Source organism: Apodemus sylvaticus, chromosome 19 (genome assembly GCF_947179515.1).
Source record: "Apodemus sylvaticus chromosome 19, mApoSyl1.1, whole genome shotgun sequence".
NCBI classification, from domain to species: Eukaryota; Metazoa; Chordata; class Mammalia; order Rodentia; family Muridae; genus Apodemus; species Apodemus sylvaticus.
Window position 1 is genome coordinate 8473143 of NC_067490.1, and position 23735 is coordinate 8496877.

The 23735-nt window shown below is 49.7% G+C and overlaps 1 protein-coding gene across 2 annotated transcripts in view; it reads left to right on the plus strand.

The window, feature by feature from the left end:
* Pde9a (phosphodiesterase 9A) overlaps positions 1-23735 on the plus strand; it is an 87938-nt gene that overhangs the window by 18470 nt on the left and 45733 nt on the right. For both annotated transcript variants that reach the window (XM_052163641.1, XM_052163642.1), the window contains exons 2-4: positions 7620-7690; positions 9361-9438; positions 13180-13223. In XM_052163641.1, the coding sequence (XP_052019601.1) occupies positions 7620-7690; positions 9361-9438; positions 13180-13223 (193 nt within the window). The remainder of the gene's footprint in view (positions 1-7619; positions 7691-9360; positions 9439-13179; positions 13224-23735) is intronic.

Here is a 23735-nt window from a genome sequence, read left to right on the forward strand (position 1 = left end):
GCTGACCACATAACTACTGCTCCTTGGTATGGTTAAAGGGAAGGTTTTTATTGAGAGAGAGAGAGAGAGAGAGAGAGAGAAGAGGAGAGAGAAGAGGAGAGAGAGGGGGGAGAGAGAGAGGAGAGAGAGAAGAGAGAGAGCATGAGACTATCCAGAGGCCTCTAGAAGTGTCCAGAGCAGAGAGACAAAGAAATAGAGTGAACACGGCCAGAAGACTAGACATGGATGACCTGGGCTATCTTTGAGACAAAGACGAATCGCAGGGGACAGAGTTGGCTGGAGGTGAGAGACATGACTCCTTTTGGTATATGAGAACCAGTTTCACAAGTTCCTGAGGAATACTGGCTTTTATCTAACCACCAGAAATCCCCCCATACGGGGCTGAGCTCCTTGCTGGATATTTGGGCTGCCTTTTGGAGTTTGGGGAAACTGGAGTTTCCTTTGGACCTGATACAATCCAAACAGCCGTTTCATAGGGCCATCAACCAATGTGCATAGAAGTTTCAGGGAAGTGCTTCAGGTAGACATGTAGAGAGAGATGAGCGGTCTGTGATCCCTCATTGAAGGGGAGCTCACGGAGGAGGCACCAGCAGAAGTGTGCCAGGCAAGAGGCTGGCTGCTAGGCCCTGGGCCCCTCTCTGTGGGATTCTGGCACTTCCGTACAGGCTCCTAATTGCATGGAAGAGGGAACAGTCACAGCTGCCGTGGCAGCCATTTTTGGTGTCAAGTGTAAACAGGATGGAGATCGAAGTCACTTTGTGTCCGGAACCCAAATCCAGGCTTCCATACCAGGCCTCCTTATGCACCTGTGGGGGCTTCTTCCCATCAGCGCTCCAAACAGCTACTGTGAGCTGCCCGCCTTGGAAGCCAGGCTGGGTTCCAGACATCTCCTTTAGGGTAGATCTCTGTCTAGCACTACTTGGTTAAAAAGGCAACCAGGTGTGCCTTTAATCCAAGCACTGGTGAGGTTGAGGCAGGAGGATTACTTTTGAGTTTAAGGCCAACTTGTTTTATACTGAGTACAATGCCAACTAGAGCTTACATAGCAAGACCTGGTCCTTCAACAGGTAGAACTTACAGGTTAACTTTGAGCATTACACTAGCACCTCCCCAGTACCCACCCTAGAGAAGGCTTGACCTCCAACCCATCCGCCATGGGCAAGACCCTGCTACAAAAACTGAGGTGATGAGGAATTACAACCAGCTCTTTGGGAACTTTTTGAAAAAATTCAATGAATATGCAGATCTTTAGTTTTCATTTTAAACGCATGCTGCAGAAATCCAAACTGATCCAGGGCAAAACAGAACAGCACACCTACTGCCTAGCTAGTGCTAATCCTGAGATTCACCAGAGAAAAGCCAAGTCCACCATTTTGGGCCAAATTTAAAGCAAGCTTTATGAAGTATTAAGTACTGACAAAAAAAAAATGAGCTTTTATCAAGATTAATACCTGGAATTTCCCTGAAATGGCCACAAGCCACATGTTGCAGGACCTTATAAGGACAAATCTATAGGCCACCACACTTTCCCATGAGGCATTGTTAAAAGAACTACAACTCCCAGCATTCCAGGAAGCTACCTGGTCCTTCAATAGGTAGAACTTACAGGTTAACTTTGGGCATTACACTAGCACCTCCCCAGTACCCACCCTAGAGAAGGCTTGACCTCCAACCCACCCACCATGGGCAAGGCACTGAGTCTGATCATAAGTGCTTTGGACCAGGACACAAGTAAGATCTGACAGTGGGGTCTGAGGCCCTTCCAATAGAGTGAGGGCCAGAAGGGCCAGAGTTGGTGCCTGACTTCTGATCGTTAGAACCTAGGCCTGTCAAGTCAGCCAGTCCCCCCCAGTGTGACATGCTTTTTATGTGAAGGATGGTGTCTTCGTTAGGGTTTCTATTGCTGTGAAGAGTCACTATAACCACAGCAATTCTTATAAAGGAAAATGTTTAATTGGGGCTGGCTTAATTAGCCAGGGTGACTTAGTCCATTGTCATCATGGTGGGAGCATGGCGGCATGCAGGTAGACGTGGTGCTGGAGAAGGAGCTGAGAGTTTTACATCTGGATCAGCAGGCAGCAGGACAGAAAGACACTAAGCCTGGCTTGAGCTCTGAAACCTCAAAGCCTGCCCCCAGTGACACACTTCCTCCAACAAGGCCACACCTTTTATTTTCATTTTAATTTTTTGGTTTTTTTTTGAGACAGGGTTTCTCTGTGTAGCCCTGGCTGTCCTGGAACTCACTCGTAGACTAGGCTGGCCTCAAACTTAGAAATCCACCTGCCTCTGCCTCCCAAGTGCTGGGATTACAGGCGTGCGCCACACTGCCCAGCCACACCTCCTAATAGAGGACAACTGAGTTCCTATCAAATGCTCAGTTGGCTGACTCTTCCGTCCCTCGTGCCCTGCTCCCACGGAAGCCCACAGTTCTTTGTGTCCTGAGCCTTCTCCTGATGCATCCCTCTGGTGGCCCCTGTGCTCCTGCTGAACCCGCTGTCCATCTCCGCAAGCTCCAAGTCTCTGAGGAAAACTTTCCTGAAGTAGTGTGAAGGCCCCCCAACCCCAACCCCGGGGCTCAGTTCCATCAGCATAATGATGAGACGGGGTCACCAGGAGCCAGGGCATAGACTCTAGAGGGCATATCTAGAGAGTGCTTGTTGGAGGGGTACCCTGTGCCTGGTGACTGTGTTTCTCCAAATCTTGCTTCTCTAATCTTTCAGAAGAAGGAATCCTGAAAGCTGTCAGAAAGTCTCTACCAGCGACTCTCAACCTGTGGATCTCGAGTGACCCCCTTTGACAAATCCCTGTCTCCAAGAATATTTACCTGATGACTCATAACAGTAGCTAAGTTACAATTATGAAGTAGCAATGAAAATAATTTTATGGTTTTGGGGGTCACCACAACTTGAGGAACTATATTAAAGGGTTTCAGCATTAGGAAGGTTGAGAACCACTGGTCTCTCTCTACCCAACCAAGCTGACAGGGCCATTGATTGCCAATTAGCCCGAGCTCTAACCCTCCCCAACCCTCTTGCCTTTTTTTTTTAAGATTTATTTATTTATTATATGTAAGTACACTGTAGCTGTCTTCAGATACCCTGGAAGCTGGAAGGCTACAGTATGAAAGCCTGTGGGTCTGGCTGCCTTGGCATCTTGTTTAAATCTCAACTTCTATTTCCTTGTGCTGTCTGTTTCTGAGTAAGGAACAAAGGATCTAGAAAATTACTCAACATGTAGACACACAGCCCCTGTGCCCTTTCTCATGAGGCTGTGTGAGGCGCCCACGCCACACACTGCAGCCCGCTGGCTTTGGGAGTCAGAGACAGTTGGTCCAGGCTGGCAGTCTCCTGGCTCCAGCCATCTCAGCATCCTGTCCTCTGGCTTCTCCCAACTCAGGCTTTCCTGGCGTTGGCCCCTCTGGAGACTAATTAACACCAAAGAATCTCTTCTTCATGTGAGAGGTCCATATTTCAAAGGATTTCTGCTCAACTCCTGTTGCAGCCAGTTCTAAAGAGACCTCAAGAAAGTGGTCTTGGCCATAGGAACAGAGGAATGTGGGGTCACTGCTTTCCACCAGAATCATCCCAGGGAGTCTTTTCTGCTCATTCCAAGTTTCTATACAGCTTCCCTAGGCCATTTGTCAGAAATAATGTCAGGAGATGGATCCTGGTCCCAGAACAAGCCTGTCTTCTGTAGAGCCAGCCCAGCTGTTTGCACAGAAACAGCAAGAGCATCAGGTGCCACGGGGCCTTCCATTTGACTGGCTAGAAAGCTTACTTTTCTCCCCCCCCCTCCCTGTCACTCTCCCTTCCCCTCCCCTCCCCCTCCCTCTTTCCCTTCCCCTCCCTTCCCTTCCCCTCCCTTCACCCATCCCCCCTTTCTCTTGAGACTAGGTCTGAGCACAGGCAGGTCATAGACTCAGCCCTGACTGGCCTCAAATTCATGATCCACATGTCCCAGCCTCTCCGATGCTGGCCTTGTAGGCCTATATCACCATCCTAGGCTAGGAAATTACCTTTCAACTTTTAAAAGCCTTCGTTCTTGGCTATCCTATCTTTGAAAGCCCAAGCACAAAGGAAGTTCTCTTTTCTTCCCACTTCATCCGCAGACCTTATAAATCTGGGTAAAGACATTTCAAAGAATCTCCAGGACAGGGCAAGGTGCTTGGCCTAAAGGAAGCGTAGGTGTTTCTTTGCGCTGAGAAGACCCTGACCTTCTTGGGGTCAGAGCAGGTTACTACCCACCCACCCACCCGCTTAGAGGAAGTTCAAAGCTTTGACCCGACCCGACATGGTAGCCCCTGCTATGCGATCGTCGCCCACTGCTCTAGAAGAACCTCAGCAGATAACCCTGTTGCCATGGAAAAGAGAGATTATTTAATACAAGTTTCTGAATCTGGGGAGGAGGCGTAGATGGCAGTAAAAAAACCAGATATTATTTTAAAATGTTTCATTTCGGCTTAAAAAAAAAAAACCTACCAGTTTGTTAAAAATGCTTACAAAGAAACCAAAAAAGGCTTCTTTGTAGAGCTAGAAAATCTGCACAATAAAATCTTCTTGGGGTTCACTCTGTGCTCTGGGGTGAATTATTCTGGGCGTGGTTGGGAGCCTCACCATGCTGTTTTGCTGTTTGTCCTGGGCATCCTGTGGGGGTGGGCTTTGAGGTCACTCTGGACTCGGTTCTGGGGATGTCTGCCGTTCACTGTTCCTGGTGTGGTCCTTCACGGTGGCCTCTGAACTTCTTCAGACTCACAACATTTGACAGTAGAACCTTGAAGAGCATCGGTCACTCAGGCTAGCTGTCTCTAGATGACAGCTGCTGCCTCTGTGGGCCCATTCTACAGGACTTAAAACTGAGGCAGGAAGAAGTGGGTGAGGCCCAGAGAGGCGGCTCAGCAGATAAAGGGGCTTGGCTTGCAGCCATGGCATGCATGCGTATTCACGGCTAAATACGTGCAAAATAAAAACAAAGGAAGTCAGGGAGTTTTCTCCGACTTACAGAAACGAGGAGGGCAGAGAGCCTCACGGGATACCACATGGGCTCTAAGAGGCCTTGGTGTAAGTAGTTCTCGGCTATAGAGAGGCTGCAACTTTAGGATCGGCTCTGTGGGTTCTGGGGTGCTGGAGATGCCCCCCAGCCACTTGGTACCCTAAGTGTCTTGCAGGGGAGGTGGGGCATAGCTGTATTGTAGAAGGATAGCTGGCCAGCAGCACCATATCCAATATCCTGTAGACTCTCCTGCCCCTCAAAGAATGCCCCCAGCCTAGTAAAAAAAAAAAAAAAAAAAAAAAAAAAAAAAAAAAAAAACGAAGTATAGATTCCTCCGCCTCACCCAGCTGTGCATAGCATCCCTGAGCTGGCCCAGGATCCATTGCTTCTCCGACTGCAGGCACACTTTGAAGAGCCTCTTATCCCGCCCCCCTTTTTCAGGTCTCCCGGGAAGGTGTTTCTTAGAAAGGGTCTCCATACCTCCCCCCTCCTTTGCTGCCCCCACCTTCAGCTCATACAAGGGTGAGACTTCAAACACCAAACTGCACAGGCAGAGTGAGATACAAGAAAGACCCTGTCTGCCTTGAGGACTGAATGCTCAGGCAAATCTGCAACATAAACGGTGGCCTAGGGGTCCATGCCAGGATGCTCATGATAAAAAACAAACAAGTAAACAAGACTGGCACTGGTAAAGGTGTGCTCTGCTGACAGCAAGGACAAAAGATACTGCCACTGTGTGTAGATAGCAGTATGAAGAGAGGGCAGGAGGGCTAAGAAGGAGCATCCGTGGGGCTGGAGCCAGAGACAGGAATGGGGACACTTAGCCAGGATGCAGGCTGGGAAGGGGCAAGCCCTAGTACCTTACATGCCCAGCAGAGTTGGCTCTCTCTTGTGGGTGGCAGGAGCTAGCGGGGACAGGCAGAGAAAAGTGACACTCTTCAGGGGCGTGGCAGGGTAGGATGCAGTGGGAACTGAGCCAGGGAGAAGAAACTGCAAGAGTCAGGGTGTAGCCAGAGGTGAGCCGTATTGGCATCTGGAGCTGAGGACATCAGCGACAGAGCCCATGAATGGCGCAGATCACAACTGTAGCCTGTGGTACAGATACAAAGGGTGGAATGGGCGGGGCATAAACACGTGCTCTGCTTTTGTATCTTTTGTATCTTTTGTATCGTTTTGTATCATTTTCTATCATTTTGTATCATTGATCCCGGCAGTGTGCCCTCCAGAAATGGCCAGTCACAGAAAGGCCAAGTGCTTGGAGACAGTTGTCTCTTTGTTCTATTTCACTATTTTGAAGTAGAACAAGAAGCAACTCAGCTGAAGAGACTGTGTCCGGCATCAAAAAATAACAACTGTCTTATCAGTCCGGGTCCGGTCCTCCCCTACATGCAGAGACTGAAGGGCATTTACCACAGTGAGCCAGGAAACAGCATCTGAGAGAAATGTCTATGGAATGAAAATGGGGCTTAGGGGTGCCAGTGATCCCAGCTGGAGATGAGGGATTTCAACTCTGGTCCACACAGTGTGATACTGTCACAAAAGGGGGGCTGGGTGATATAGCTCAGTGTCCAACTGATGTCTGTCGATCTGCGGAGGCTCTGGCTTTGATCCCCAGGACAAGAGAGGAAGGAGAGGAGGGAGGGAGGAAGGGATGGGAGAAAGAAAGCTGAGACAGTTTGATTTATTAATTACGTACAAGAAGACATTGGTGAGAATAATAAAATAGGCTATCGGAGGGAAAGACTGAGACTCACATGAGGGCTCTCTCTTGTGTAGCCAGGTGGATGCAAGGCAAACCCTTACTGTCCTACAGGGCAGGGACTGGATGCTCAGCGTACAGCCACGGTGCAAACGGTTTACGTTTTGCTGTGACAAATAGCGACTCGCAACTGTTCTCTTATCGTTCTGATTTCCCCCTTTGATCTAGTCATTCAGCCCCAGATCCTCATCTCCCAAAGACAAAAAGGCAATCTTTTAAAAAGAAAAAAAAAAATCAAGAAATCTAAGCGCGCTTTTCCCCCCACCGTAATTACTCCATAAGATGACTGGAGACTAGCTGAGCTGCCGTACCCTGGAAGAACTTCATTTTCAGTTTTGTGCCACACACAGCCCAGGTCACTGCAGGCACAAAGAAACGGGAGAGTGATTTATTTTCACCTAACAAAGGAATTGAGCATTTCCACACACAGTATACACTGACCAAATGAAAAGATGCTCACGTGGCGTCTGAGAGCCCACAGCTTTGAAAAGTAACCCTCCATTCCAAACAGCAAGGGAGTGCATGGGACCCAGCATCTCCATGGAAACCAGTGGGTGCTCTGCTACCTCACTGCCTGTGGACTGTGCTTTTTCCCATATGTGCACATGTGCACACTTGTGTTCATGTATGTATATAGCTGCACATGTGCACATGTGCATGTGGGAAACCAGAGATCAGCTTTAGCTGATATTCCCCAGAATATTAGATATATATGCATCCTGTTTGTTGAGGGAGCATCTCTCTCTCTGGCCTGGGTGACCAGCAAGCCCAGGACATGGGTTCTAGGGGATTGAACTTGGGTCTTCGTGCTTGGATAGGAAGCATATTCCTCACTGAACCAACGCTCCAGCTCAGCATCTGTGTTTTGCAGGTGGTTTTCAGCAAGTACTGCAACTCCAGTGACATCATGGACCTGTTCTGTATCGCCACTGGCCTGCCTCGGTGAGTGTCCCCTGTGTGCTCCGTGATGAGAACTGTGTTAGCCTCACAGTGGACCAGACAAGGCTGAAGCTACAAGTTGGGGGTTTGTAGACAGAGGAATCCCCCAGGCTTCTGCTCTGATTTCTCTCAAACCAGAGAAGCGAACCCCACAGGAAGCTTGGTCCTGGCTCAACCAAGGAGTTGCCCCAGCCACAAATAACTAAGTGCTTCCAAAGTCCCCATCAGCATTCGACACAGGACTGCGTCAGAGATGTGTTAAAAACAGTAGCCTAGCCTACAAAATCCTCAAACATCCACCCCACAGTTTCTTTCCTAAATTCAGCCCGTAGTAGCACAGGAATTTTCTAATTAGAGGCAGGGCCTCACTAGTCCCCAAACCCCAAATCCCAAGTTTTCTGAAATCTGAAACCATTTTAGCACTGACCTGACCCCAGATGTACAGAGTAGTGTCCTTGGCGTGGTAGGGTATGTCAATCAAGATGCAGAGTGAAATATGTACATTGTATGTTTAGGTGTGAGTCAGCCTCCCTCCCCCAAATATCACATCCCATATATACAGGTAGTCTAAAATCTGAAGAAAAGAAATAATCCCAAACACTTCTGGTCATGAGCATTTTGGATAAGAGACACTTGGCCCGTTTTAGCATCTAATTTTCCATTCGAGATGGTATATGCCTGTAATGCTGGTATTTGGGAGGCTGGGGCAGGAGGATTGTAAGTTAGAGGCCAGTTGGGACCACACAGTGAGACCCTATCTCAGAGACAACTAAAGAAATAGATAAGAAAAAGGAAGGGGTGCTCAGGAATGGCGTTGGAGGGAGATCACGTTAGTTAGGGTCATGGTTGATAGAGGTAATGGGATAGAAAGATGCGGGAAGCCTTTTATAAGCAAGTAAGAGACAAGGAGATGAAGCCGTGATCGGGAGGACACAGCACATGCCCCAGGTTAAGAACTGTAAAATACACGCTGTGCACACATCTTCGGGTACACTGTGGGATCTGGGTCCCATTTCCATTGTATGGGTTTGAAAATGTCACAAACTGGATCGCAAGCCCCAGTCCCAGTAAAAGATCCTGTCTCAAAATTCAAGGTGGATGGTGCCTGAGGGATGTCATGGAGACTGACCTCTGATCCCAGGTACCCACACAGGCTTGCATCTGTCCTTATGCACACAAATAAAAATGCAATAATAAAAATTCACGGCTGAGAATCAGAGGGCTTAGTTCTTTTGGCAGAAATATCAGCTTATCAGAAGCCCCTAGCTGAGAGGCCAGGAGGAGACAGGCTTTGAGATCATTTAAGTCTGTGCTTTGTGGGAGAGAGACGGAGCAGGCTCAGGGGTCTCTCCAAGGGCGCAGAAGCAGAGAGGTAAGCGACAGCTTCTCTTCATTTCCCAACCCAATAAATTATCCTCACTCCAGCTCCCACTTTAAATTATTTAAAATCTGACAGGCTCTTAGAATACACCTGGCCTTTTCATTTGACTTGATAAAGGGGGTGTAGGGTGGGGTACCTGTCTACAGGACAACCAGATGCCCCTACCTGTCCTTAACCAAGAACACCTGGACCCCTGTTCTCGGGTCCTGGTTCCTCTGGACTCTGCCACTTGAGGCCCATGTGCAAGCGTGTGTAGGGGGAGGGGAGCAGAGCTGACATGAGTGTTTTGCAGGAACACCACCATCTCCCTTTTGACCACAGACGACGCCATGGTCTCCATTGATCCCACCATGCCTGCAAATTCAGAGCGGTAAGCGCGTCTCCTCCTGGGGTGTCTTACTCGTCCACCATGTGCCAGAGAGTCTGCAGTTTGGTTTTGTTTACTACTGCTAAAATGTGTGAAGTTTTAGCAGGAAAGGGAAGGAGGCAGATGGGAGGCAGGCGGAGGCTTGGTTCATTCCTTCCTTCTCAGGAAACCATTTTCCCTGGGAGGAGGCCTTGTGCAGACACAGGGGCCTGGGCTAGAAGCATAGCTCCTTGTGGGAGATCCAGAGTGTCCTGGGGACTTTGTCTTCCCCACTTGAGCCCTTCCTGGAACATTCACTGCATAGCAGGTAGGAGGCAGAGGGGTAGCCAGTGGCTCTGTGTGCCCTCGGAAAAATAGATAGGACAGCTATAGTCAGTTATCTGTACCCTCATGGAGGACATGGGAAGGGCCCTGGAATTAAGGATGTCACTTTTCCAGGTGGCCTGGGAAGTCCCTGTAGTTTCCCTGTCATTTGTGCAGTTCAGCAAAACAGAACTTGCACATGCAGCCTCTGGGGCTGGCAGGATGGGTCAGCTGGTAAAGCGCTCACACGCAAGCCTAAGACATAAGTTCAAGGCCAGGACCCACACGAAGATGGAAGGAGAGACCCAATTCTACAAAGTTGTCCATTGAGTTCTGACTTCTGCATCACACACACACACACACACACACACACACACACACGTGCCCAAGAGTCCATAATGAGCATGGCACCATTTGCAGCGTGCTGAAAACCACCTCTCAGGATGGAGACAGGATGGAAATGTGTGAGTTGGAAATGTGTGGTGTCTGCTGCTGTGTGTTGGGGTTACAGAGGTGTGGCTACAGAGACAGAGCTAGATAGGTGGACATCTGAGTGAGTCAGGAACGTGAATAACACATTTGTGGGCTCAGTCACCTAGGTCTGGCAGTGGCCCCATGCAGTGGGTAGATATAGGCGAGACTCACGAGTATCCACATAGAGATATGGAGGTAACAGACATAGGCACGGTGGACCGCACTTGCCCTGGGTGTGAGTTTCCTGTCTTCAGGGTCTCCATGTCCTCCTTCACTTCCATCTCCATCCTCTCTTCCCACTTCTCAGTGTTCTGGGAAGGGGTTGTTAGCCCCATGCCAAAGGTTCCGTGTGTGTGTGTGTGTGTGTGTGTGTGTGTGAAGACATGTGGGTCAGCACACATCTGGCCTGGAAATTCCCAATCCCAGTTTCCCCGGGGTTCCTGGCCTAGAGGCATGCCTGTCTGCCGTGAAGACATGCATCCGCTCGCCCACACTGGCTGCACGGTCTAAACCAGGTCAGCAGGCCAGTAGCCCCTGCTGGGCATTAGAACTGACAAGCTCTTTTAAAGGGATCCAGCTAACCCACAAGCCCCTCTAAGATTTATTACCCCAGGTCTTTGTAAAGCTTTGCAAAGGGTTCCAGAGAGCGGGACCTGGGGTGAGACCCACGTGCCGAGGGGAACCACTCTGGGCTTAGAGGTGGGCCTGTGAACTGGAAGGTCTGCCCTCTGAGCCAGGCTGGTACCATTTTCAGAGGATATAGTACAGGGGTATACTCTTCCATCTGTGTGATGTCCCCCTCACACCAACTTCCCCACAAGCTTAGGCCCAGCTCACCCCCACCCACCCCCACCCATGGTTCCCGGTGCATGCCTGATTACCTGTGCTTGCATTTTTAACTTCCCCCACCTCTGAAGACCATGCGGTTCTTCAGCTTGGACGTATGTGGTCACCTCCCCCGGCCCCAGCCTCCCACTCTATGGATGGCTATAGGTGGCAACCCTCATTCACACACTTGGAACTGTTTGTTGTTCATGGGATGGATTTTCCATGACTCCTGAGTCTCCAAGGCTAGCCACCTCCATCCTGGCAGGAGGGCTAGCTGTCTCCATCTCTCCTGGCCTCGTGCTTTCCGGGCTGTTTCTCTGCACCTGTTTCCAACCCCAAGTCACAGCAGTCAGATGGGAAGCCAATGGGCTTCTGCTCGTGTTTGGAGCTGGCAAGGCCTGATGAGTGGCCTGTTCCTCAGGATCAAAGTGAGAACAGATGTAGCAGAGCCTGACCAGATGGAGCTACAGGTTTTCTCTCAGAGGACCTTATCCCATCTTGCCTTCTTTCTCTGGCCAAAGAATGTTCTAGGTCTGGCTGTGTCCAACTCTTGGACCCTACCCTTACTCTCTTCCTGGGGAAGGGGAACAGATGCTTACATGGTGTGAGGGGAGTGGGGCCATATGGCGCAGCATACGGAGAGAGGAGAGGGCCAAATTTGACACTGCACATTTCTGACATAACACAAACACATCTTGGGTTTTCCGATTTTAGCCAAGTTGTGAGACATACAGCTCTCCCGTAAAGCAACCGGGCGCCAGCGAGGAGGGCCGTACAGCCATCCCTCTGCTCAGTGCACGTGCCTCTCAGAGAGATGCCCAAGCCAGCGGCGCCAGGCTGCTGCCTCCCAAGGCATCATGAGGAAAGCCAGTGCCCAGGCCGTTACGATTGCAGAACAAGGCCGTTTATCAACTCCAGAAAGGGAAGGGTTTATGTCATTTACATTATATTAACAGTGTCCAGGAAGAGAGTGAGGAAGCTATAACTCAATTCAGATGGAGCCAGGAGTTTATTCAGTCCCGGAAGACACGTCACTGGCTCTGCAGAACTGAGCTGCAGGGATTTGGGAACCAGGAGCCAAGACAAAGCAAGAGGCCATGAGAGGGAGCCAGGAAACTTTGCCTGTTGTCTGAAGGTCTTGCGGTCTCTGTCCAGGCCCCTTCTTACCTCTGGCCAGTGGTATCTGCTTGCTGGTTACAGTCAAAACAAAATACCACAGGATGGTAAACAGGTCGCCCATCCCAAAGACAGACACCATAACAGTATGACTGTCCCTTCAGACCCACACTTGAGCATAGGAGATCTTTGCCCATAATAGGAACGTTTTAGTTTTGTTCACTGCCAGCTCCTACCACAGCGGGCTCTCGGAACATCCTGCCATCCAGTTAGCCCAAGTCTTCTGCACAGCTTCAAACAGTGTGGCGAATAATGGGGTATAGTTTTTTGACAGGGTCAATGGCTCCAGTCCAGTGCCGTGAACTCCAACATAGACAAGTGGGAGCCATCTTGTACTGGTTTGGGGGTAGAACTGGACAAGATGTCAGAGACCTCTGGTTCCACCTGATAATATATCTCTGGTTCTCAATTATATCAGTGACAGAAATTTGCTCCCTTGTGGAGCTGGAGAGATGGCTCAGCAGTTAAGAGCACTGACTGCTCTTCTGGAGGTCCTGAGTTTAATTCCTAGCAACCACATGGTGGCTCACAACCATCTGTAATGAGACCAGATGCCCTCTTCTGGTGTCTGAAGACAGCTACAGTGTACTTATGTATAATAATAAATAAATCTTTTTTTTAAAAAAAAAAAAGAGAGATTTGCTTCCTTATAACCAAATGTGAAAATTATGAAGGGACTCCAGGTAAATTACATAACTTCAAAACTTAGATGACATCTGAATGAGAGAACTCAGAACGTCCAGGTTGCAGGGAACAGGAAGGGGTGACAAGGTGTAAGCTCAGTGGCAGAACAGGAGCTTGCAATGAGCAGGGCCTGGGGCTCCATCTCCAGCACCTCAAGATAAAAAGAAAAATCACCGGAGCTTAGGTGACTGAATTGTCATGCTCCCTAGGGAGGGCTTATCGCTGCCAGAAGCCAGCGCCTCCAGCAGCCACTCACTGCCACGCTCTCTTCTCTTGCAGAACTCCCTACAAGGTGAGACCTGTGGCTGTCAAGCAAGTGTCTGGTAAGGCCCTGTTATCACCTTTTAAATAAAACGAGAGAGAGTGAGAGAGAATTCCAGCCTCCCCTCCCCCTCTCCTCGCCCCTCCCCGAGTGATGGAATGCATAATCGGTTAGATGTCTGAACCTGCTACCACCGCAGAATCCCAGAATCCGAAATGGTTCACATCCAGGCAGCCCCTCTGAGTTTCCACCCTGACCAGGAGCACATGATAGATCCTGGGGTCAGTTCACCTCATCTTACCTCGGTTTCCCAATCCACACTCACCATTCCTGTGAGCTGCAAAGTCAGGCTTCTACCCACCAGGCTTCCCAGGGTATTTCAGCCAGGCATGGCATCCTTACAGAATCCCATTTCCTTTAGCATTTTTAAAAAATCACTTCTATTTGTGTGTGATTTATTCGTAATAAAATGCACTTGAACGAGCACCTGGATTCGGTCTGAAGAATATGCACGCTGCTGTCAGCGTCGGTGAAATCGAGGTTCCCCTGACTATTTCCTGGTGTCCTTCGCTCAGCTGCCTCGGTCAACAGCTGCCTCACTCTTGGAGACCATCCAATAGACCGTGTTTCCCAGAGTTTGTGTGAGGCGTTAGGGAGGAGGGGGGTAAATGTTTTTCTTTCCTGATTATGTGCATACATATGGAACCCAGACTTGAACCCTGGTCGAAGTCCTTCCTTATGAGCCTGTTCCTCACGAGCTTCTAGCTTGCTTCTTAAGACAGGGTCTCTCATTGTCCTGGCTCTCACTGACTAGGCTAGGATGGCTGGCCAGTGAATCCCAGGGATTCTCCTGTCTCTGACTATCTGGCCCTGGATACTCTGTGTGTGTGTGTGTGTGCGTGTGTGTGTGATGTGTGTGTGTGTGTGTGTGTGTGTGTGTGTGTTATGTGTGTGTGTGAGATGGCTGGCCAGTGAACCCCAGGGATTCTCCTGTCTCTGCCTATCTGGCCCTGGATACTGTGTGTGTGTGTGTGCCAATCTCCCCAGCCCCTTTTCCAGAGTTTCATGCACAAAGAAATGACCCAGGAAGTGAGTCCACATGAGGCTCCTGAGACCCAGCCCATCGGTGTCATGAGCACAGGCCACTGTGCCTGGTAGATGCTAACGGTCATCCTGATGTTTTTCCTTCACTGGACGGGCATTTGGGTCACTTTTTTATGAGTCAAGCTGCTGTAGCTTAGAGAGTGGGGGTGGGGCTCGAGCGGGGCTGTGCGGTCGTGGGGTCAAGTATAAGTTTTGCACCATCCAAGCCTGCTGCTTCCCTTTTCTGCCGCCTCTGTTCTGACTGACTCCTTTCTCTGCTCCGGAACTGTCGGTCACTCTGATTCCGGTGGAAGTGGAGTGTGCCGCGGTTTCAATTTGTGATTTTTTTTTTTAAATTTAATTTGTGATTCTCTAATGATGACTGGCCGGCCGTGTCTTTGAAGTATCTGGTTTCTATTTTATGACATCTCAGCCAGCGCCTTGGTAGTTCTTGATGGCTACTCCTACACTTACCAGGGTCGTGAGGCTTCTTGTCAGGAGTCACACTTAGTGTCTAGCCTGTCGCCTTGGTAAACTACAGTGACAAACACAGCCGAGGGAGAAAGGGCTCATCTCGGCTCACAGTTCAAGGCTGCACAGTCCATCCTGGTGGGGAATTCAAGGTGGCAGGAACTTAAAGTTAATCACATGGCATGTATAAGGTCCTGGGTTAGAGTCCTACCACTGTAAAAATGTGTGTGTGTGTGTGTATGTGTGTGTGTATACATGTATATGATGCATATGTATATGATGTATATAATGTATATGTATGTATATATATACACACATACACACATATACATATACAAATGCATCACATACATCATACACATAACACATATACATACACATATACCATATACATATATATCATATACATATACATATATATACATACATATATGCATATTCATATATACATCATATACATATACACCATACATGTGAACGTATACATCATATACATCTATATATCATATACATACATATACATTATATACATCATATACATGTGCATATATATATGGCTTTTGTGCTGGAAAAGCCAATCCTGATACATACTCAAAGAATGGGATTTTGTGTAACTTTGGAGCCAAGCCACGCTAGAGTCAGGTTCTGACTCACTAACAAAAGCTGGAGCTGGGTAGAGGCAGAGCCTTTGGAGTGTAAGAGCTGAGCTCCCTGGAGGGTTAGTGTAGGGCAGGTACTGAGGCTCCTCCCACAGCTGGGGTCAAGGGAGTTACCAAGGACTTGGAGAAACAGACAGCGCGGCTCCGTGTGTGCATCCTAGCTTCAGGATATCAGAGTGAATGCAGAGTGAAGGATGAATCGTCTCAGTGGGCCAGGGTGGGACAGATCCAGCAAGCACCTGCCTCACGCCCTCAGCGTGAGCACCCTTTAAGTGAGGGAAGAGCAGGGAGGATGAGTTCCTGAGAATGCCAGCAGGTGGGTGTGGCCAGCAGGTGGGTGTGACCAGCAGGTGGGTGTGGCCAGCGGGTGGGTGTGGTCAGCAGGTGGGCGTGGTCAGCAGGTGGGTGTGGTCAGCAGGTGGGTGTGGCCAGCAGGTGGGTGTGGCCAGCAGCAATAACTTCTGCTCAATAGAAAAGGGCCAAGGCTGCTGGGTAGTGGTGGCGCACACCTTTGATCCCAGCACTTGGGAGGCAGAGGCAGGCAGGTCTCTGTGAGTTCGAGGCCAACCTGGTCTACAGAGTAGGTTCTAGGATAGCCAGGGCTACACAGAGAACAAAAAAGAGAAGCAACCTAGGGGAAGTCTGGGCCAAAACTGGGTGTGTCAGTGTGAGCTCTGCATGAGAAAGAACTGTCACCAGAGGTAGTGTCTGTCCCCTACCCCCAGGGATGTCAGCACCTCCCTCGTGGTTATCCTCAGTCGTTAGGCAGTCTAACAGGCTCTGGGTGCCAGGTACCCGTTCTTCTTCAATAGACCAATATGAAGGCAAAGTTGGTGTCCCAGAGATGGTAGACCCGACTCGGCAGACCCTTGGAGCAGGTTCTCAGAATTCTTGATTCTTCTATTCCCCAACACAACTCTCACCTCCACTTGTACTCCCACCCCCACCCCACCCCACTTTTGTCACACGATCACTCAGACATCCTTGGGGTCATGACCTGTCAGCAGCTCCATTGGTCCCTCAACAAACAGGTTCTTACCCACCACAGCTTGAGAACGCAGGAGAGGAGGTGGAATTCTCTTTCTAATGCTGACCGACAGCAGTATGGCCTCTACCTGCCCTTCCGAGGGTCTCCCCTCCTGCCAAGTACTGTACGTAGGGGATTATGCCTTACAAAAAGATAACAGGTTCTGCTGTATAATGCTTAAGTACCCAGGAGACACCCAGACAAGAGCGTCTTCGAGAGCTAGTGTGACTTCAGAAGGGAGGGCAGGCCAGTCTTGACCACAGGATTGTAGAGACGTCTACAGATCCTGCTGGGTTTAGCCGGGGAAAGACTGACTGACTTCTCTCTGCAGATGTTGCAGCCTCTGTGAATGTGGAAGTCTGTGTTTGCCTTGATGCTCAGGAGGCTGGAAAGGAGAGACAGCCTGAGCCTGAGATTTCAAGATGAGGCTGGGTTACACAAACCTTCCAAAACTTAAGAAAAACTTAAGGAAAAACTTAAGTAAAAGGAGGAGTAGGGAGGTGGGGGAGGAGGTGGGGATTCTTTTCCCTAGCACTGGGGGACAGTTCTGCTACTGGATTGATTCTCCTTTTGTGAGGGAAATAAAGTCACTAGCTGTGACAGAAGCCATTAGACAGGCTTTTTTATATCAATGTAGTCCACCATTTTTATTTTTACTTTTTTATTTATTATATGTGTGAGTACACTGTAGCTGTCGTCAGACACCAGAAGAGGGCATCAGAACTCATTACAGATGGTTGTGAGCCACCATGTGTTTGCTGGGATTCGAACTCAGGACCTTCAGAAGAGCAGTCGGTGCTCTTAACCACTGATCCATCTCTCCAGCTCAAATTGAGGCGTTTCTCAATAGCAAAATAAGCCATTGTGGTTGACAGCCCATTGCAGCAGCCTGCCTGAGAGAGACAAAGATGTCAGAATACGAGCCACATGCCAGTCCTAAGCCCCCAGACCCACATAGGACCACAGTATGGTCCATCGAAAGAAGCAAGCTTACACTGGTCTGAGCTGCCCTCAGGCGAGAGCCAAAGCAGAGGCCGCCAGGCTGCACAGCGGCTGCAGGGAAACAGACTCCCACCTCACTTCTTGCTCAAAGCAAGGTACAAAGCAAAATGTGTCAGACTTTCTGGAGCTGATGGGACCTATAACGCCCCTGTGCTCCCTGGAAGAGCTGTGTGTCCGGGGTTTTTCTCAAGACACAGTAGCTGTTGACCACGGATTCCCCCCCACCCCCGGCCCCACCGACTAGAGTCCAGGTCAGGCCTGGGCTGCCACACTCTGCCAGCCTGGTGTCTATCTGGGTTGAAGCTGGTCCCATGTAACCCTTTACATCAGTATATGCTATCAGCTCCACTGGGTACGGCTAGGATGCTCTGCCTCTAGGCTCCAGTGCAGGGGAGGTCCAGAGCCTTGTTTACAGCTGCTTCCTTGGCACGGCTGTTTCCGAAGGACAGAGGGCAGGGTACAAGTGGCAGGTGGCCAGTGGTAGACAGTGCTCAGAATTCCTGCTGGGGACAGGCACACACAATCCCCCTTCCCTTGTGGAGATAGAGGCAGCCTTTGCTGGAGATCTAGGAAGACTGGGTCAAAGGGCCCATGTGTGTCCATGAGGGTGAAACTTCACCCTGCGCATGCTCCCACACACTGTGTGCATAGTGTCTCAGTGGCTACAACAGAGGCCTCCGAGCCCCAGAAGGTGCCCCCGAGGCTTCAGGAATGTCTATAGAGCGAGTGTGTCCACTGAACTCCAGGCTCTGCCACACCGAGCATTCTGCCAGGTCCACGTGGACCAGAGGAAGCAGCTGCTTTGTCAGCTTGGGGTGCACACTTATCTTAGAAGACGGAGGGTGAGGTCCATCCCTCAGGAATTTGCATTCAGTTTCCCTGTTTGTTCAAACATAATTTGCATGCTGCTACACCCACGGCTCAGCATGCATGCGACGGAGCAGGTTGCTGGCGTGTATTTCATTGTGTAGCTATTGACACTGTTTATCCTCAAATGTTTCCATCACCAGATAGAAGCCGGCACCTGCGGGCCCCGGATCTTCCCCTCCTCTCTGGCAGCCTCTAGCCCGCATAGTCTATAGATCTGCCTAGTCCCCACGTTTCAGATATGTCACTGTGGCATTTGGGGGCACGCCTTGGGGACCCACCCATTCTGTGTGGCCTGAAGCTGCTATACCATCCAATCTAGGGGTGACTGACTCTGCCTCTTGTGGATGGGCCATATTTTGACCCCATTCATCAGGGGACACGCCTGAAGGTTGTAGCTATTGTTTGCAATGCTGCTTTGAATTTTTGTGCATACTTTTTTGGGGTGGATGTTGAAAGGACTTTCGGCACCATTGAAGGGGGCTTAACAGGGGGGAGTATAGGGGGTTAGGTGAGTGTGGCTAGGCGGTGTGGGGAAGGTGTCCAGGTGGGCCCTTGCCTGGGCACCTCTGCCCCTGAGGGACCACACACAAGAGGTAGAGAGAGAGAGGGGGGGGGAGGAGGAGGAGGCCGGCCATGACCACATGGAGGGGGGAAGAGCCCCAGGGGCAGAGAGGTGAGAGAGTGTGGGAGAGCAGAGAGCAAAGAGGGAGAGGAGGAGCAAGTAGCCCCTCTTATAGTGGGCCAGATCTCTGGGGCGGGGCATACCTGGCTATTGGTGTGGGGTGGAGCTTAGACAAAACCCCAACAGATGTTGCATTGAACTGTTTCAAGATACACAGAGAGTTGAATAAGCCTGTCATTGTTTTTAGAAGTCTAATTAAGAAGCCATGAGGGGAAGGGCCTGAAGGTTCCCAGCAAAGAATAGGAGCTCCAGCCTCGCCTATCCTTAATGTCCCTTGTCTCAGGGGGCAGTTCTGAAACCCACCAGCCACATCCTTCTCCATCCCTGAGTCCCCTCTGCCTGAGAACTTCCTCGGATCAGGGAAGACCCGGAGTACTGGATAGTCAGACATCTTTTCCCCGGAGGGCAGTCTTCTGATGTCACCAGTGAAGGAGCCCAAAGGGACCCCAGAGGACAGATCTCCGTATTTCCACGGTGGTCATTTCCTCATGAATGTGCCTCTGTTTCCCCTCCTTTGGAAGGCCTTCTGGAGAACCTCCCTACGTGATCTGTGGGTCCCTTTTGTGGGAAAGCAGACTTAGAGTTTTGAACTTGAAAATAGGAATCCAAGGCTAGAGGGCCCATCTGAAGCTGCATTCATCCGCCAGCTGCGTGAAGTGCCTTAGGGGAGCTATCTCACGCCATGAGCTTCCATTTCCTGTGCAGAATAGGAACGAAAATAGACACCTCCCAGGGTTCTTCAGAGGGTAAATGATGTGATTTATGCAAAATGACTATTGAGGGCTGACCACTTAGCGGGATCCATAAATGGTAGCTATCATTTAAAGTAACCTCCCGGGCAAACAGACGGGCAAAAGCTTGTCTCAACAGAGCTGCAGGATTTCACCGGAGCAGGGACGCTCCTTCAGGGCCAAACCGACACACGGAGTGTGGGCTCTGATTTTGCTCGGAGGCCAAGTTCCTGCTCTGAATTTGAACGCAGATGTGTTACTCGTGAACAATCATAATGCTTCTTAATAATATTTTCTATATTTAGTGCCATTTCAGCCCAGAGCTTTTAGGTTTCATAAACACACACTTAATCATCGCTGCTTGCATTGTTTTTAAAAACAAATAGGGTGCAGGGTATAAAATGCAAAATATAACTGGTCCTGAAATTGCATGCTCACGCTTCTCCTCCAGGGTGGTCTAGCCGGCCAGGGCTGCAGCAGGACACAGCCAGAGAGAGATGTGGGTGCCAAGCAGTGGCTGTCTTGACTGAAGGGTTCCTTTTGGATAAGAACAGCTCTGGCATTGAATACTGCTAGTGCTTCAGGGCCATGCACAGTCCAACTACCCTCTGTAATGAGACATCCCTGATGTCCAGCAGATCACAGCATCCCGCCAGATCTAATCTGAATGCGCAGATCCGCAAGGTACCACATGAGGAATTTGATGAAGGCTGGCTAGCCGTCACCCCAGTCAAGAGAGATATTTCCACTATCCTTGAAAGCTTCCCCCAAACGCACACCATAAGAATCTGCCAGCTCCCTAGGGCCACTGACGCAGAGTCCTACTATGTGTCCCCCACCTTGATGTCTGGACTCTGGTTCAATGCCGCTGCTTCCAGATTCACAGGCTTTTGACCGTTTCTAGGCCGCTGAATGTGCTTGCACTCTAAGTCCCTGTAGGTGGACGGGGGGGGGGGGGGGGTCACTTCTAATGTGGGGCTCAGCTGCTGTGATCGCTGTGAAGACCTTCCTGTGGATGTGCTCGAGAATATTGTGTCCTGGTTGCAACCTAGCAGCAAGAGTGTGCCTTATGTGTGTGTTAACCTCTCACATGCCCGGAGATAAAACCAGGCTCTTGTTAGCGTTATTCAAGATGATCTTAGGAAGTCCTCAGAGAAGAGGAAACTGTGGCAAAGAAAGATGGTGGGTTCCTGAGGAGGCGATTACTGTAGGCAGGTGCAGCATTCATTGTCACGGTGCCTGGGTCTTTCACAGCCACCAGCGCTAGCTGAGACATTCAAGTAGACATGAGAGCCACTGTATCCAGTGCAGGCCCAGCTGTATTTCCCAGGCTCTCGGGCAGGTGGTGTATAGATGTACCAGCCATTTGAATATCTTACTTGGCAAGAAATGTGTTCTAAGCTTTTAGGCCACTTTCTAAACTGGCCCGTGTTGTTTTATGATGGCTTGCTGTAGGAAACTATAATCCGTGTGGTTTTCTTTTGTCACACATAGCTGTGTTTTCTTGGGTACCCAGCTCGTATTTTTTCTACCCGCCCCCCAGCTCATGGTCCTCCCCTGCCACCTTTTCTGTGCTCAGAATGAGGTCATCAGAGGGGCGAGTGAATTTGACGCCATTAGAAGTAACACATTTTCTTTGATGGTTAGTGCTTCCCTTGTCCCCTCTCAAGACTCAGTTTTTGTCTTAAAGATGTGATCCATATCAGATCAATTTACAGAGGGGTCACCATCCGGCCTGCTCTCTAAATCCACCCGCGCCGTGACAGCCAGACTCACTGAGAGCGTGCCAGCTCGGGACCCACTGTCTGTCACCTTGACTGAAACAGACTGCCACTCAGCACAGCTCCTTCTAGACTCTCAGTGACTGCTGTCTGTCCTTCTGTCTGCTCTGATTGTTAGATCACGGGGACCTGTTGCTTTAAGGCTCAGGTGTGGTAGCTTGGGGGGAGGAGGGGACATCTCCCATGCCCTCTTGTGGAGGGAACTGGCAACCACTCTGGTATTAGTGGGGAAACAAGCCCAGCCCCTTCCCCTGGTAACTCTAAGGTAATTTGCAGTCCTGCCCAGGGCGAGCCACCTCACCCCTTGGTATGGTGACAAGGTCAGGCTAAATCGTGCCATGGGGACTTCCCGCCACTGCCTGAGAACCTGCAAAAGAGACTTTTCTTTGTCTCTGAGGAACTGGAGAGTATGATGCTCCCCTCCCTTCAAGCCCTTCCTGGTGCTGTGATTGACAGCTGTCTCTCCTAATGCAGCCCCTCTGGGATTTAGAAGGAAGCCTCTCTCTTCCCCCTCAAAGCCCCATCCTGCTGCCTCTGCCCTCCCCCTGGCTCTCTACCCTCCGCTGTCCTATGAAAACTCCGAGTTACTACTTATTAATTTCTCTGTTCCGTCTGGGCTGCTCTTAGCTCCAATTGACCAGTCCATATAGCCACGATTTGTTTGTCTGCTTGTTTGTCTTGTTTTGTTTTTGTTTTGATGGCTCTGCTAACCCGTGGTGGCAGCTTCTCCTCTCTCCTCTCCTGCACATTCTTCTTCTGTTCCATGGTGGCTTCTCTCTGCTTCTCCCAAACCCACCGAACCTTAACCCTACCCAGCTTCTCTTCTGCCCAGCTATTGGCTGTTGACATCTTTATTCACCAATCACAATTAACTGGGGGTGGGGTCACTCAACATCAATATCTCATCTCTGGGGCCCCAGATTAGCATTAGAATACCAACAGCACTAGGCCAACCCATTAGGCAGTTCCTTTCCCATCTGCCACTCTGGTTCCTAGTGTTGACATCAGTATTAAACAAACTACTTGGTATAAGCAGAGAGAACCCTCCCCCATACATTTGTCTTCCTTTGGGCTGATTTTAAGTAACTTGACTGTTTTCTCCATTGTCAGTTTCAAAAGAAAAGTAAGAAATGATCTACAATATTGATAGTGAGTACTTTCAACATACTGATGGATTTAGAGTACTTGATGCCCCTACTATATTGAGGCTTTTCACCCAGATCTCACCTAACAGTTCAGTCAATGTTTCGAGACAGGCATTTGGCTTTATCTTTTTAAAACATTTATTCCTAAATATTTTTTTTTTGATCCCTGGACTATAAATGAGATTTTTGTTTTGGATTTCTAGCTGGCTGCACGTCTAATCAGAATGTATGTATGTCTGTTGACATTATCTTGTGAACACTGCTTGATTCTTTAATAATTATTTTATAGAGTCTAGAATGCGCCAGGCAGACAACCATGTGTTGGAAGATCCAGTTTTAGTTCCTGTATCCTAATCATTTTGACATCTTAAAATCTGTTGTGTTGGAGCTAGAGGGACGGCTCAGTGGTTGAGAGCACTGGCTGCTCTTCCCAGGAGACCTGGGTACAATTCCCAGCACCCGCATGGCAGCCGGCAACCGCCTGTAACTCCAGCATCTGGGGATTTTGCTCCCTCTTGTGACCTGCAGAGGTACTGCATGCACTGGGTGCACAAATCTATATTCCGCCCCCCCCCCCCCCCAGGAAGATTACTTTACTGAATGGCTGGATGGTGTCTGTCTGTCTGAGGGTTTCACTGTGTAGACCTGCATTGCCTTGAATTTGCTTTGTAGACCAGGCTGTCCTTGAACACACATGGTACACATCTACAAATGACGCTAGGATTTTCTTTGTTAGTACAAAGGAAACTGAGATTCCCCCATACTCTGACAGTTAGACAAAAGCCAGCGTACTTCAGGATCTTGTGAAGCCAGTTCCTTCTACCAAAGGAGCCATTTCCCTTATCCCTGGCAGAAGGGACAAATGGCTACCTGTGGTGCCTGTTAGATCAGACACACGCTAATTCCAGGCTCCCTCAGTATCACAAGCACCTGATACTGAGTCAATGGACACATTTGAGTCCACCCTAGCACTCTGGCTCTTCTCAGCTCCTCATATCCTGCCTCCTCCCCTACACTTCTCCAGCTCATGTCTTCCCTCCCCCAGCTGTTCTCCTTAGAACCCTGCTATATCTGCTGTGTTCTCTTGGACATTTCTTGTCCTCTCTTTCTCTTAATCTCTCA